The 13,856-nt window shown below is 45.0% G+C and overlaps 1 protein-coding gene and 1 pseudogene across 2 annotated transcripts in view; both read left to right on the top strand.

Moving 5' to 3' along the window:
• IFNGR2 (interferon gamma receptor 2) overlaps positions 1–6,287 on the top strand; it is a 34,632-nt gene extending 28,345 nt beyond the window's left edge. Inside the window, exons 5-7 of one of the 2 annotated variants that reach the window (XM_030880788.3) lie at positions 1,762–1,921; positions 2,331–2,488; positions 5,613–6,287. In XM_030880788.3, the coding sequence (XP_030736648.1) occupies positions 1,762–1,921; positions 2,331–2,488; positions 5,613–5,795 (501 nt within the window). In that variant the 3' untranslated portion in view covers positions 5,796–6,287. Of the gene's footprint in view, positions 1–1,761; positions 1,922–2,330; positions 2,489–3,925; positions 4,540–5,612 lie in introns of those variants that run through there. The other variant, XM_060297834.2, reaches the window with a different exon arrangement.
• Positions 6,288–12,466: 6,179 nt separating this feature from the next.
• LOC115865781 (histone H2A.Z pseudogene) lies at positions 12,467–13,031 on the top strand (annotated as a pseudogene).
• Positions 13,032–13,856: the final 825 nt, after the last annotated feature.

Raw genomic sequence — 13,856 nt, 5'->3', positions numbered from 1 at the left:
CAAGCCTTTCTAAGGACAGCGGTCTCAGGCCTGCATGGTAGCTCTTCTCCGCAGTCTGTGATTCTAACTTTTGGAATAGCCAACTGGCTGCCAAAATAAACTACTCAAAAAGAATGTTGTCCTTAAAATTGCTTTCTGTGACATCAGGAGTAAAACTGTTTCTCCTCTGCCATGGCAGTCATCCTTTCAAATCGGAGGGAAAAAAAATTAAAACTCATCTCTAATCCTACTATTCAAATATAATATGATCATTTTGTATTTTTAAAAATAAGATCATGGGACTTCCCTGGCGGCCCAGTGGTTAAGACTCCGCACTTCCACTGCACGGGGCGCGGGTTCAATCCCTGGTCGGGGAACTTAGGTCCCGCAGCGTGGCCAAATAAATAAATAAATAATAAGATGATGTTCTATATACTGTTGAAAAATCTGCCTTTTTTCAGTCAACATATGTAAGCAGCTTCACCTCCACGTTCCGGAGTGTGTGTGATATTCCACCATTTCAAATGGCTATAGTATATTCTACTGTAGTATCTCAAAATCAGAAAGCAGTCCTGGGGCTTCCCTGGTGGCGCAGTGGTTGAGAGTCCGCCTGCCGATGCAGGGGACACAGGTTCGTGCCCCAGTCCGGGAAGATCCCACATGCTGCGGAGCGGCGAGGCCCGTGAGCCATGGCCGCTGAGCCTGTGCGTCCAGAGCCTGTGCTCCGCAACAGGAGAGGCCACAACAGTGAGAGGCCCGCCTACCACAAAAAAAAAAAAAAAAAATCCGCCTGTCAATGCAGGGGCCACAGGTTCGATCCCTGGTCCGGGAAGGTCCCACATGCATACCTCGGAGCTACAGAGGCCACACACCGCAACTACTGAAGCCCGCACGCCTAGAGCCCACGCTCCGCAACAAGAGAAGCCACCGCAATGAGAAGCCCGCGCACCGCGCAAAGAGTAGACCCCGCCCGCCGCAACTAGAGAAAGCCCGCACGCAGCAATGAAGACCCACAGCAGACAAAAAAAAAAAAAATGAAAGCAGTCCTTTATGAGAAATCCTATATAGCCGTAATATAGTGGGGTTTTTTCTCCTTTCCCTGTGGAACAGTGACAGTTTGTCTGAGGTGAGAGTGAGGAACCATTGACTGACCATGTGGAGGTGACAAGACCCGAGGGAGGGTAGCAGCAGGGAGGGAAGGAGGGGACAGAATCCGCTAAGAATTTGGGACCCAACTCTTTCCTGATGACATAAATCACTCAGATCATTTTGACCAAAACTATAAAAGGAGTCAGCACATTTCAGTGAAAACCAGAAGCAGATTGGGAACCAAAGGAACATTATCTCCTAGAATGACTTTTTTCCTTTATTTGTTGACTAACTTCAAGTATCTAGATGAGATTAACCATGAAATACAAAATGTTCATTTGAAAGGAGAAAATTTCGTCCTAGAAACTGGGATTTGCTAAATTCCAGCTTTGGACCCTCCATTGCTGTGATGGGGCTTCGGTTGGGCCCTCGGACCTCACAGCCAGAAACACAGCTCTAATGCCATCAGCATCTTTCTTGACGTTCCTCACCAATTTTCACATATAAAATTTGTCTGCTATAAGCATATGTGATACATATAAAATTGGTATTGTTTGTTTAGAAACAGAATTACCTTCTTCTTTGGTTATTGTGTTCAGTGTGAATTTGAGGAAACATTGGAGAAGATGGAAGGGGCTTGACCATATCTATGTGGGTGATTTTCAGGTGTGGTTCTTGGTGTATTTTACGTAGGTGACACACCGTTTCAGGAGCAACTTCATCACGTTGAATGATTTAAAACCCTTAAGAGTATACTGTTTCCAACTCAAGGCAGAACTGTTTTTGGCAAAAGAAAACATCTCTAGACCTGGGCATTTAAGCAACATATCTTGCTCCGAAACAACAGTGGATGGTAATGTATGCTTTCTTAAGTCCTTTCTGAGATGGGAACAGAACACTCCTAAAATAGTGCAATCAGGGATTCCTTATTAGGTGGAGGGTGGTGAGAGTGCGGAGACCCAGAGAGAAGGGGCTAGGACAGCACTTCACTGTAGACATAACAAGCTCGTGCTGAAGTCTCCAGTAGCAAGAGCTGCCAGACAGCTAACACTTGCTTTGTTTTAGGCTTGCCTTTACTAGCTATTAATTAAAGCATACAGGGCTGGGTGGAGGAGGGGCAGTATCCATCCAGTTTACTGGGACTCTATTTATTGCAGTGGTGGCTGAGAACTCTATTTATTGCAGTGGTGGCTGAGAAATTACCCGATGTTTGTATCGTATGTAGGATGGTCATCTTGTTCACTTTTATGTCACCTGTTTAGCTGCTACCAAGCTTCAACAAGTCATCCTGATCTCTATGGGAACCTTTTTGTTGCTGTCAGTGCTGGTGGGGGCCTGTCTCTTCCTGGTACTGAAATACAGAGGCCTGGTTAAATACTGGTTTCACTCTGCACCAAGCATCCCATCACAAATAGAAGAGGTATGTGTGTACACATTTAAAAGGGTGACATGTCAGCCTTTCATGCCCCCCTGGTAACGCCTAAGAGTAGAGCAGTGGACAAAGCCATGACACTGAGATTTGTGTTAAAAGCAGCACTTGGTTCTTTGTACACCCATGTTCATAGCAGCATTATTCACAACGGCCAAAAGGTAGAAACAACCCAAGTGTCCATCGACAGATGAATGTATAAATAAAATGTGGTGGGAGTTCCCTGGCAGTCCAGTGGTTACGACTCGGCGCTTTCACTGCTCTGGCCTCGGGTTCAATCCCTGGTCAGGGAACTACGATCCTGCAAGCCACAGGTGCAGCCAGAAAAACAAGAGAGAGATGTGGTGTATACATATGAATGGAATATTACTCAGCCTTAAAAAGGAAGGGAATTCTGAGACATGCTACAACATGGATGAACCTTGAGGACATTATGATAAGGGAAATAAATTAGTCACAAAAAGACAAATACTACATGATTCCACTTATATGAGGTGCTTAGAGTACTCACATTCACAGAACCAGAATGTAGAATAGTGGTTGCCAGGGTCCGGAGGGAGGGAGGAAATGGGCAGTGAGTGTTTAACGGGGACAGTTTCAGTTTTGCAAAATGAAAAATGTTCTAGGGAATTCCCTGGTGGTCCAGTGGTTAAGACTCCACACTCCCAATGCAGGGGGCCCGGGTTCAATCCCTGGTCAGGGAACTAGATCCCACATGCTGCAACTAAGACCCGGCACAGCCAAATAAATAAATTAATTAATTAAAAAGTTCTAGAGACAGATGGTGGTGATCATTGCCCAACAATGTGAATAGACTTTACACTACTGAGCTGTACACTTAAAAATGGTTAAGATGGTAAATTTTATGTTATGTGTATTTTACCACAATTAAAAAAAAATTGGGGGGCAACTTCCCTGGTGGTCCAGTGGCTAAGACTCGGCACTCCCAATGCAGGGGGTCAGGGTTAAATCCCCCGGGTTCAGGGACCTAGATCCCACATGCCGCCACGAAGATCCCACATGCGGCAACTAAGACCCGGCACAGCCAAATACATTAATTAATTAATTAGTTAAATAAAGTAAAAATTTTTTTTTTAATTTTTTTAATGGCACGAGGTTGGCCAAAAGGTGGCCTGGTCTGACCCGGACAGGAGATCGGCCGCAGTAGTTCCCTCTGGAGACAACACGAGAGTCCCGGGCTTTTGGAGCCTGGCTGGAGGGGACATGGACCAGTGGGGACAGCAGTCAAGAGCATGAGCTTTGGGTCAGACAGTGTGCAGGCAGGAGGATTCTAGAGTAAACACCCAGAGCCGTGAGTTCAAAGCCTTGCACGCCGAGTACACAGGGGATGTTACTAGTATTTTAAAGGATTTAAGAAAGAAAAGTGGAGTGGGTAGGTCTTATGGAAAGTCCTGTTTTCCTGCCCAGCTCCAGCGACCCCCTGAGGCTCTGCGAGGGAACCAGGCCCTCTGAGGAGACAGCCGGGACATTCTTGGGATCAGAAGCTAGCTGATACAAGCATATTTGGAACCACTTGCTTCTGGGGGTTCATCATTCTGCAGTAAGATCAGGGTCAAAGTACTGGAAACAGAACCTTATGTTGTTGTATCTAGTCTGTAAAGACAGAGTGGTGCTTCTAGAAAGAGCTATAGTCACTTGTTTCCCTTCATCTGTCATGAGGTGTTTAAAGTACACAGACGTTATGCGAAGCACATGTTAAATTCCCTACTGGAACCTCCATACAAATGCTGCAGGATTCCACTTCTATCAAGAATCTAAATAGAATAATAGTCAAACTCATCGAAGCAGAGAGTAGCACAGTGGTTACCAGGGGCCAGGCGGCAGGGGGAGCGGGGAGTTGCTTTCAAATGGTATAAAGTTTCAGTTATGCAAGATGAATAAGTTCTGGTTTCTGCTGTACAACATTGTGCCTGTAGGTAGTACTGTGTTGTGCACTTAAAACTGTGTGAAGAAGGTAGAACTCATGTTAGGTGTTCTTACCACAAAAAAAAAAAAAAAAAAAAAAAACCTTCCCTGGTTAATACTGTCACAACGTAACAGGTCTCAACTCAGAATTTTACTTGCATCAATAATTTCTGTCTCGGGACTTTCCTGGTGGTCCAGTGGTTAAGGCTCTGAGCTTCCACTGCAGAGGGCACAGGTTCAATCCCTGGACAGGGAACTAAGATCCCGCATTCCACGTGGCACAGGCAAAAAATTTAAAAAACAAACGAACAAATAACTCTGTCTCACAGAACTAGCAGCAGGACCCTAGTAAGTGAATTTAGTACTAGTTGTTCCTTTGGTGCTTGAATCTAAAACATAAAGTGTTTCGGTTCACTTTTCTGAGAAAGTGTGAAAAGTCTATATCAAAGGTCACTGAAGTTACATGAGAATAATGAATCAGGTTTCACTTATATTTTTGAGGTTTCACAAGTGCGCGTGATTCGTGGTTATTCGTCTTCTCATCAGCCAGCTCTAAGCTGACCGTATTTCAGTATCTTTCAGCATTTCCAAGAGCCGGGCAGTTGGTTCTTGGTAACTTGGTAATTGATGGCTAAGCCCAGAGCCAAGGCAGGAGGGCCAGGGCAAGTTAAGGCCTGTGGACCGGCACTTTGCCTTGAGGACCTGCGCTTTCTGGTTCGCCCAGGGCTGCGTAGCACAGATCCTCTGCACCCCGTGTGTTGTGTGAAGTAGAACCAACCAGTGGGTGGAGTGGCTGAGAAAAATGCTCGTGAACTTTCCCTCTTTGCCCCCATGGTAGTTGAACAAGAGGCTCCATTTCCTCCTTCCCTGAAAAGTTAGAATTCCAGAGACATTTTAGGATTGATAATCCACAAGCCCTCATCCAGTGCAGCAAGTCAGAACTTGCTTTTCCTGAGTTACGCTGCCCTTTCGTGCTTTCAGAGTATTCCCTGGGTTGGCCCTTGGATTCGTGTGAGTTATTGAGATGGGGGGTGAACAGGGGTCCGGTTTTAGAAGTTACTTCGTTGGTGGACAGAATTGGAAGTTACACCTGAATGAAATAGGATTATGCCAACTAAAACTAAAGTATGAAGTTCTGGTATTTGGAACTGCTAAACAAATTATGATAATGGTGTTCAACCTTTTCAAGTATTTAAAGGATCCAGCTCAGCCCATCTTAGACGCCTTGGACAAGGACAGCTCGCCAAAGGATGATGCCTGGGACTCTGTGTCCATCGTATCGTTTCCAGAGAATAAGCAAGAAGACATTCTCCAAAACACTTTGAACCAAAGCACGGATCCAAGCCACCAGCCTGTGGAAGGAGGACCCTGAGACAGTGAAGCTGCGGATGTGCCTGTCAGGACTTGATGGAGCCCACGACTCCTTATTCCTGTCATGAAAAGACCCGGGGGTGCCTGGGGAGAGGTCCTGGGTCCCGTGGGAGAGAAAAACTTACTTTTTTTAAACTAAGAATTTCCTAAATCCAACAAGTTTCTAGACCGATTCTACATACCAAAAAAATTAAGGTTTCTCTTAAACACTAAAAAGGCCCATAATTATTTGTTATCAAAATGGCTGTGGCACCCCTCTGATATTTCGTACATTGTGGGTGGGGCCAGGCGGTCAGGAGACAGGGTCCTCTCCTGGCTATGGCAAGGAGCTTGGGCCCCTTGGGCAGGTCACCTAAGCTGTCCCAGCCTCTCCCTGTAACAAGGGACACTGAGTGTCCTGGCTTAAAATGTGATTAATCCTGTAAATAGTTTCCTATTAATTTAAGGGTCATTTTTTTCTTTTCAAGCTAGAAATAAAAGACTGTACAGTTAACTTTTTAAAAGTCTGTGAAGTTTTTCCTCTTCACCTTTATTTTGGTCTATTTTCTGCAAAGTTTCAACTTTTAAAAATGACTATATCTAAATTTTTGTTTTCTTAAATAACACCCAGTAGAGCTACCCAGAGACCTCATGGTCACGCAGCAAGAAATTTTGACCTGTGTCACTTGATTCCTTGAAAAGTTAGGAAGGGGATTCTCAGAAGCTGCATCAGCCCTGCATTTGTACGTGATATGTCACATGTGTTGAGCAAGGCGTGTAAAGAGAATTAGGCAATGGGCAATAGTGATGGCCACTGGGCCTGCAAGTCTTCTGATGATGCAAGTACTGATGGGTTATTTTGTTCAGAGGATATTAATTAAAAGTCCATTTATATGGGGGCTTCCCTGGTGGTCCAGTGGTTAAGACTCCACGCTCCCAATGCAGGGGGGCCTGGGTTCGATCCCTGGTCAGGGAACTTCATCCCACATGCTGCAACTAAAAGATCCTGCGTGCCACAACTAAGACCCGGCACAGCCAAATAAATAAATAAATAAATAAAAGGAAATATATTCTAAAAAATAAAATCCATATATATGACTCTTAACGTTTAGGAGATGGATGCGTAGCTTCACTCCTCCCCTCCAACACACACACAAAGTGACATGTTGCCGTAAGGTTGCCTGAGAAAGAAGCCCCTACTGGCAGCCTAACCTTGACAGTGGGAAGAGGCGATGCTGACAGGAGGTACATGAAGCTTCCAGCACTGGTCGATGGAACCACCTTCTGTGTCTCTGTTGGGGCCCTGTGCCTCTGGTGAGGAATTGGCTCTTGGGCTGACTTTCTAACCAATCAATCATTGTGCACCCTTCCATCCAGGGTGACATGAGAGAAAAGGACACCCACCCACCCCAGGCGAGTCCCCTTGTGAGATGTCTATTGATTAGGTGCACCTTGAGTTGGGACAGGTTTGGAGAAAGAGTTAGTAGAGGGAAATGGTAAAGACCTCCCTCAAATCATTTAGGAAATGGAAGATAGAAGAGCTTCCTCTGTTGGGCCACACGAAGCAGCCCAGCGAGGAGAGGAGGACATGTATACAGCAGGAAGAGAACCGGTTAAGAGTTTGAACCCAGCAGAAATGGGGACAGATCAGCTCTGTCAGGAATAAGCTCTTCTGTGCCACCCTCCATAAAAGGAGGTGCCAGCTAGTCGGGGGCAAGCAGGCTGGCCGTGGGGACCAGATTCTGATAAGGCTGAACTGGGTTCGGGGTGGAATCAGTCCAGTGTCCTGGGGCAGACTGGGGTTCAGGCTCAGAAAGGCCCTTCTTAATTGCAGGCAGCAGCTTCAGTGAGTGACAGACTCAGAGCCCAAGCCCAGGGCCAGCACTATTTCCAGGTGCCACTCAAGGGCCAAACTCTACAAGGTTATTGCTTTATAGGGGAGGGGCTACAGGGGCCAAACTCTACAAGGTCATTGCTTTATAGGGGAGGGGCTACAGGGGCCAAACTCTACAAGGTTACTGCTTTATAGGGGAGGGGCTACACTGACACCCAACTGGGTTCACCAAGCGTCCAACCGTGCTTCTCCTCTCGGGCCCGCGCCATCCTTCCTCAGTAAGCATCCCCAGGGGGCATGGGGCTGGCCTGTTATCCAGCCCCAGGGAGAAAGGACAGGAATTATTTGAGTAAGTAAGATACTCCTTCTTAATAGTATTTTCCAAAAAGAAACACCTGGTTCTACTTTATCAAATAAATGACTAAGCAATGGGATTAATACTTATACTAACTTGGGACATTAATTTCTAGTCAAGCTAAGTACATAATCATGTTTGAGCTGGAAAAAGTCTATAAATTACCTATAACAGGGCAAACTGCCGCCCACATGCCAAATCCAGCCTGCTCCCTGGTTTTGTACAGGCTGTAAGCTAAAAATAGTTTTTATATCTTTAAATGGTTGCAAAAATCAAAAGAAGAATAATATTTCATCACACATGAAAAGTATATGAAATTTACATTTGAGTGTCCATAAGTAAACTTTTATTGGGACCCTGTGGCTGCTTTTGCACTGCAAGGCAGAATTGAGTAGTTGCAAGAGACTGTTTGCCTACAAAGCCTAAAATATTTACTACCTGAACGCTTACAGAAAGAGTTTGATGACCCCTGATCTGTACAATGCAGTGTTCATTGTATAGGAGAAAACAGACTCACTTCCATTATTTAGGTTTATACAGTTACAGAAGGTCCCTACAAGACCCCACTTGATACCGAGACTGTTTAATTCAAGGTTCATATATTATACGGGAGGAGGGGTATTTGATTCTTGCGTGTATTCTATAAAGCACATTATGGACTATGTACCCTGGATACAATTTAGGAGTATGAAGATCAATGGAGGAAAGTAGGCCCTACATCAATAATAGGTCACCCAGAGATGATGGGTGAGTTGGATCAAGGACGCTGCCATTCCATAATGTACCGTTATGTGAATTAGATAAGACACCCATCTTTCAAGACACTTTGATTTGTGCCACGAATTTTCTTTTTAAGTGAACATGCCATCTCCTGCGCCTCAGTGTGAATAGCGCCCCCTGGGGGTTCTGCAGCGCTCAGCTTGCAGATTGCAGACAACTTCAGCGCTCTGGGACAGGAAGCTGCTGGGTGAAGCCCTCTTGTTCTGGATGGTGCCAAGGCCAGCAGGGCGAGGAGCTGAGGGACATGGCGGTGGAGAGGGGAGGCCCCCAGGGGGGAGTTGGAGGAGGGATAGGGTCAGAGAAGGGAGACTGTCTCCATATCTGTAGGTCACTGGCTGGTGTACTGTAACTGGAGAAACTGCTGCTGCCCTCTCACCAGAAACTACCAGCGTGGAGAACGGCACAGGTCCTAGCCCGTGATTGGGGCATCTGCCTTTGTGACTTTTATTTCATTTACCATCACTTATCTCTGTCCATAGTCACAAGTTATGCTGCTTTCAACTACTGGGAAACAACTGTGTATCCCTAAGGTGCCCCAGGGCCCTCCAAAATAACTTTGCTTTATGCCAGAAAGACTGTATTTTAGGCGAGAACATCCTAAACCATCCCAACTGTTTGGTGAGAGTTCGAATCCACACAGGCATCTCCCCGTGGAGCAGTCAGACCTCCCACTCCTCAGTGCTCACAGGCTCTCCTAAGAAGCAACAGCTCTCTGATGGGGATACAGTAAAAGTGACCTCTTCCTCCTTGCTTCCAGCTTGTGGTGAGGGAAGATGGCCAGCTGCCTCGGGAGGGCACAGAAGCTGGTCAGAGTGGATACTTGGAGCAGCACTTGGCTCCGGGGAGGGATCTGGTCAGTGCCATTTGCCGACACTCTAGGAAGACTGAGATGCCACCTAAAATTTCAAACCGATAATGAAATACAGGCAGGAGTGGCTTCTCCAGGCCCCCCATTTATTAAAAAAAGGGGGGAGGCAGACCCCCCCCAGGGTTTCTTTACGTACATACCCCTGGTTAAAACGTAATCGCTTGCAAAAGACATTAACTACTTTTCCCTTGTAATTAAATAGTGCTGTGAATAACAATTTATAATAAATATGAATTGGACTTGTTTCACTTTTGCATTCAAATGAATAGAACTATTTGATATTGTCCCTGTAGATAATAAGTGTACTTTTTGTAGTTGAGAGAATGAGAGAAGGCCTAAGCCCTCCAAGAGCTGATGAGTCCACATAGGACTCTGAGGCCCTTGCCAATGGGCAAGTAAAGGGCCTGGCATAAAATTCAATTAACCAATTAAACCGATATGCTTCTTTACTAGCTCCTTTCTGAAGTGTTGCTGTGAACCTTAGTATGACTGTGTGTAACTCCAGCTACCCCAAACACTTCTCAAGTGGCCAGCCCCATGCTACAACTAAAAGATGAACACAGCACCAATAGTTAGGGCCATGTGTACGTTTGTATAGGTTGTGCACTGCACAACCCCAGGGGTGCCATTTACATACACAGAATACAAATGTATTTGGTTCCTTTGAGATTTAGAATTTCCTCATGAAAAACTGTCAAAATTAATGGTAAGGGGGCTTCCCTGGTGGCGCGGTGGTTGACAGTCCGCCTGCCGATGCAGGAGACACGGGTTCTGCCCCGGTCCGGGAAGATGCCACATGCCGCGGAGTGGCTGGGCCCGTGAGCCATGGCCGCTGAGCCTGCGCGTCCGGAGCCTGTGCTCCGCAACGGGAGAGGCCACGGCAGTGAGAGGCCCGCGTACCGCCAAAAAAAAAAAGTTAATGGTAAGGTTTCCATGCTAACTTGCAAAATCAGTTTTAAAACTTATTACACACCAAAAAGCCACTAGTAGACTTTAGATGGTAACATGAATTTCTTTTTACTGTTTTCCAGCGATTTTCTAGAGAATATTCCTTTTCATAATGAAATAATGGGAATTCCCTGGCGGTCCAGTGGTTAGGACTCTGGGCCTCCCCTGCAGGGGGCACGGGTTCGATTGCTGGTCGGGGAACTAAGATCCCGCGAGCCATGCAGAGCGGCCAAAATAAATAAATAAAATAAAATTTGATGAAATAATGTCACAAATTTTGTATAAAATGAAAGCTCAGTGCTCTGGTCCAAGAGATACTGGGATGGAAGAGACTGAAAACAGGCAGATTTCAGGATAAGGTTATATACTCCCCCTCCCCCCACATCTGGGTTTTTCTTCAACCAGACAAGAAGCATTTATATATGTAAAAATTATAATTTGTTACACACAAATTGTATATCTCCTCTGTCATATCACAGGGCCACTTTAGTTCAAGTCTACATACTGCTGTTAGTAAAAATTACAACGAACATGTTCTGTTTGACTTATTAATCAGTCTCTCTCCACACAAGGTACTTTAATAATTATAAAGGAGAAAAATAGCTACTTTACAGTGGAGATACCTGGAGGACACCACCTTGGGCATCAAGGCAGGCAAAGTTAAAATCACCAGTACTGGGACAGATGTGTGCTTGCTTTGATGTCCTGAAAACATAAGCTCTGTGTTATTCCTGCCCAAACTGTATAACCAGAATCTACTCCTGATGGGACATCAGACAAACCAAAATTGAGGGGCATTCTACACAACAGCTGGTCTGCATTCTTCAAAAATACCTAGTCATGGGCTTCCCTGGTGGCACAGTGGCTAAGAATCCACCTGCCAATGCAGGGGACACAGGTTCGAGCCCTGGTCCAGGAAGATCCCACATGCCACAGAGCAACTAAGCCCGTGTGCCACAACTACTGAGCCTGTACTCTAGAGCTCGCAAACCACAACTACTGAGTCCACATGCCACAACTACTGAAGCCCGTGCGCCTAGAGCCCGTGCTCCGCAACAAGAGAAGCCACAACAATGAGAAGCCCACACACTGCAATGAAGAGTAGCCCCTGCTCGCCGCAACTAGAGAAAGTCCACAGCAATGACGACCCAACACAGCCAAAAATAACAACAAACAAATAAATAAATGTATTTAAAAAAAAAAAAAAGAAAACCTAGTCATGAATGACAAAGGTTGAAGTTGTCCAAAGTTAAGAGCCACTAAAGGGCCATGACAACTAAATGCAATGTGTGATCACGGACTGGATTCTGGAACTGAAAATAACTTATTTTTCTTTACTATAAATCATACTAGTGGGGCACTTGGCAAAATTTGAATGAAGTGCTTAGTGCTGTATCAACGTTAACTTCCTGATTTTGGTATTGTACAGCAGTTGTGATTTGGGGAAATATACACGGAACTATTCAAGGGTAAAGAGCCATCCTGTCTGCAGCATATTGTCAAAGGTCTCAGAAAAAAAATAGACTAAAGCAAGTGCGGTAAAATGTCAACCTTTGGGGAATCTAAAGTTTATACAGGAATTCTCTGAGTTTTTTTTTGTAACTTTCCTGTAAGTCTGAAGTTATTTCAAAATAAAGTTATTCAATCTCTACGTTGATAACTTTCATAACAGGAAGTAAATACACTTAGCCTCATATTGAATCCCTTTTTGTCACCTGGACAAGGTGCTCCTAAATCAAAGATCTGGTGATCTCTGCACTGACATTATCCATGGGGCTCTAGAAGGTTTGCCCTGCCACACTGACATGTAGAAATTTAAAATATCCTATTTGCTGCAGCTTAAAGAATTGAAGAGGCATATACTATCATCTAAAAACCCTACGTAGCAGTTTGAATCGTGGCGCGACGAAGCCGTAGGCGGCAGGTTCTCGCTGGGTGTCTGACTAGTACTTTCTCTGCCTTGCTTGTTTGAGCTTCAGCAGAATTCGAAATGGCTGGCGGCAAGGCTGGGAAGGACTCCGGAAAGGCCAAGACAAAGGCGGTTTCCCGCTCGCAGAGAGGAAATACGGTGGGCCGTATTCATGGTCACCTGAAATCTAGGGCGACCAGCCATGGACGTGTGAGCGCGACTGCCGCTGTGTACAGCGCAGCCATTCTGGAGTACCTTACCGTGGAGGTACTTGAATTGGCAGGAAATGCATCAAAAGACCAGAAGGTAAAGCGTGTTACCCCTCGTCGCTTGCAACTTGCTATTCGTGGAGATGAAGACTTGGACTCTCTCATCAAGACTACGATTGCTGGTGGTGGTGTCATTCCACACATCCACAAATCTCTGGGAAGAAAGGACAACGGAAGACTGTCTAAAGGATGCCTGGATTCCTTATTATCTCAGGACTCCACATACTCTAACAGCTGTCCAGTGCTGGTGATTCCAGTGGACTGTATCTCTGTGAAAAACACAATTTTGCCTTTTTGTAATTCTGTTTGAGCAAGTTGGAAGTTTAATTAGTTTTCCAATCAACCAAATTTCTGCATTCTAGTCTTAACCATATTTAAGTGTTACTGTGGCTTCAAAGAAGCTATTGATTCTGAAGTAGTGGGTTTTGATTGAGATGACTGTTTTGAAAAAACTGTTTGGATTTTAATTGTGATGTAGAAGTTACAGTAACAAACATTGGGTTTTGTACTGACATTATTTCCACTCCGGTGGATAAGCTCAATAAAGGTCATATCCCCCCCCAAAATAAAATAAAACAAAATAAATGTTTAAAAATTAAAAAATTAAAACCCTATGTAAAATGACTTAAGCTGTGTTAAATCTGCTACCAAAAAACAAAAAAAAAAGTACTGGCAGGTTCAAAACAAAAACCAACCGACTCCAGATTCTTTTTAAGGTGGCATGCCACCTTGTGACAAAAGGCCAAAAAGCCATCAAATGAGGAAGGAAAAACCACTGCAGGCAAAGCCACCAGGGAAAGAAGGACCCAGCTTTATTGATCACTTACTGTTTCCAGGCACCACGAGGCATTCCCTCATGTTAATTCTCAAACCACACTTACAGAGAGACAAACAGCCTCGGGGGTCACATAGCTAATAAATAGCAGTGGCAGAATTAGGGAAAAGCAAATCAACGTAAATTTATAGTCCCCCAATTATCCCAGCTCCAACACCAGAAATCTCCAGTAACAATGCAACTGGAAATACTCTTCCTCCTCTCTCCATCCTCATCTTTTCTATTCTGCATGTCAGGCTGGCCACTGGCTTTTCCCAAGATCACAACATCCACACCTAAGTTTCC

This window comes from Globicephala melas, chromosome 4, assembly GCF_963455315.2.
Source record: "Globicephala melas chromosome 4, mGloMel1.2, whole genome shotgun sequence".
Classification (NCBI taxonomy): domain Eukaryota; kingdom Metazoa; phylum Chordata; class Mammalia; order Artiodactyla; family Delphinidae; genus Globicephala; species Globicephala melas.
Note: the sequence above shows the minus strand (reverse complement) of the source record. Positions and strands in the feature narration are given on the sequence as shown.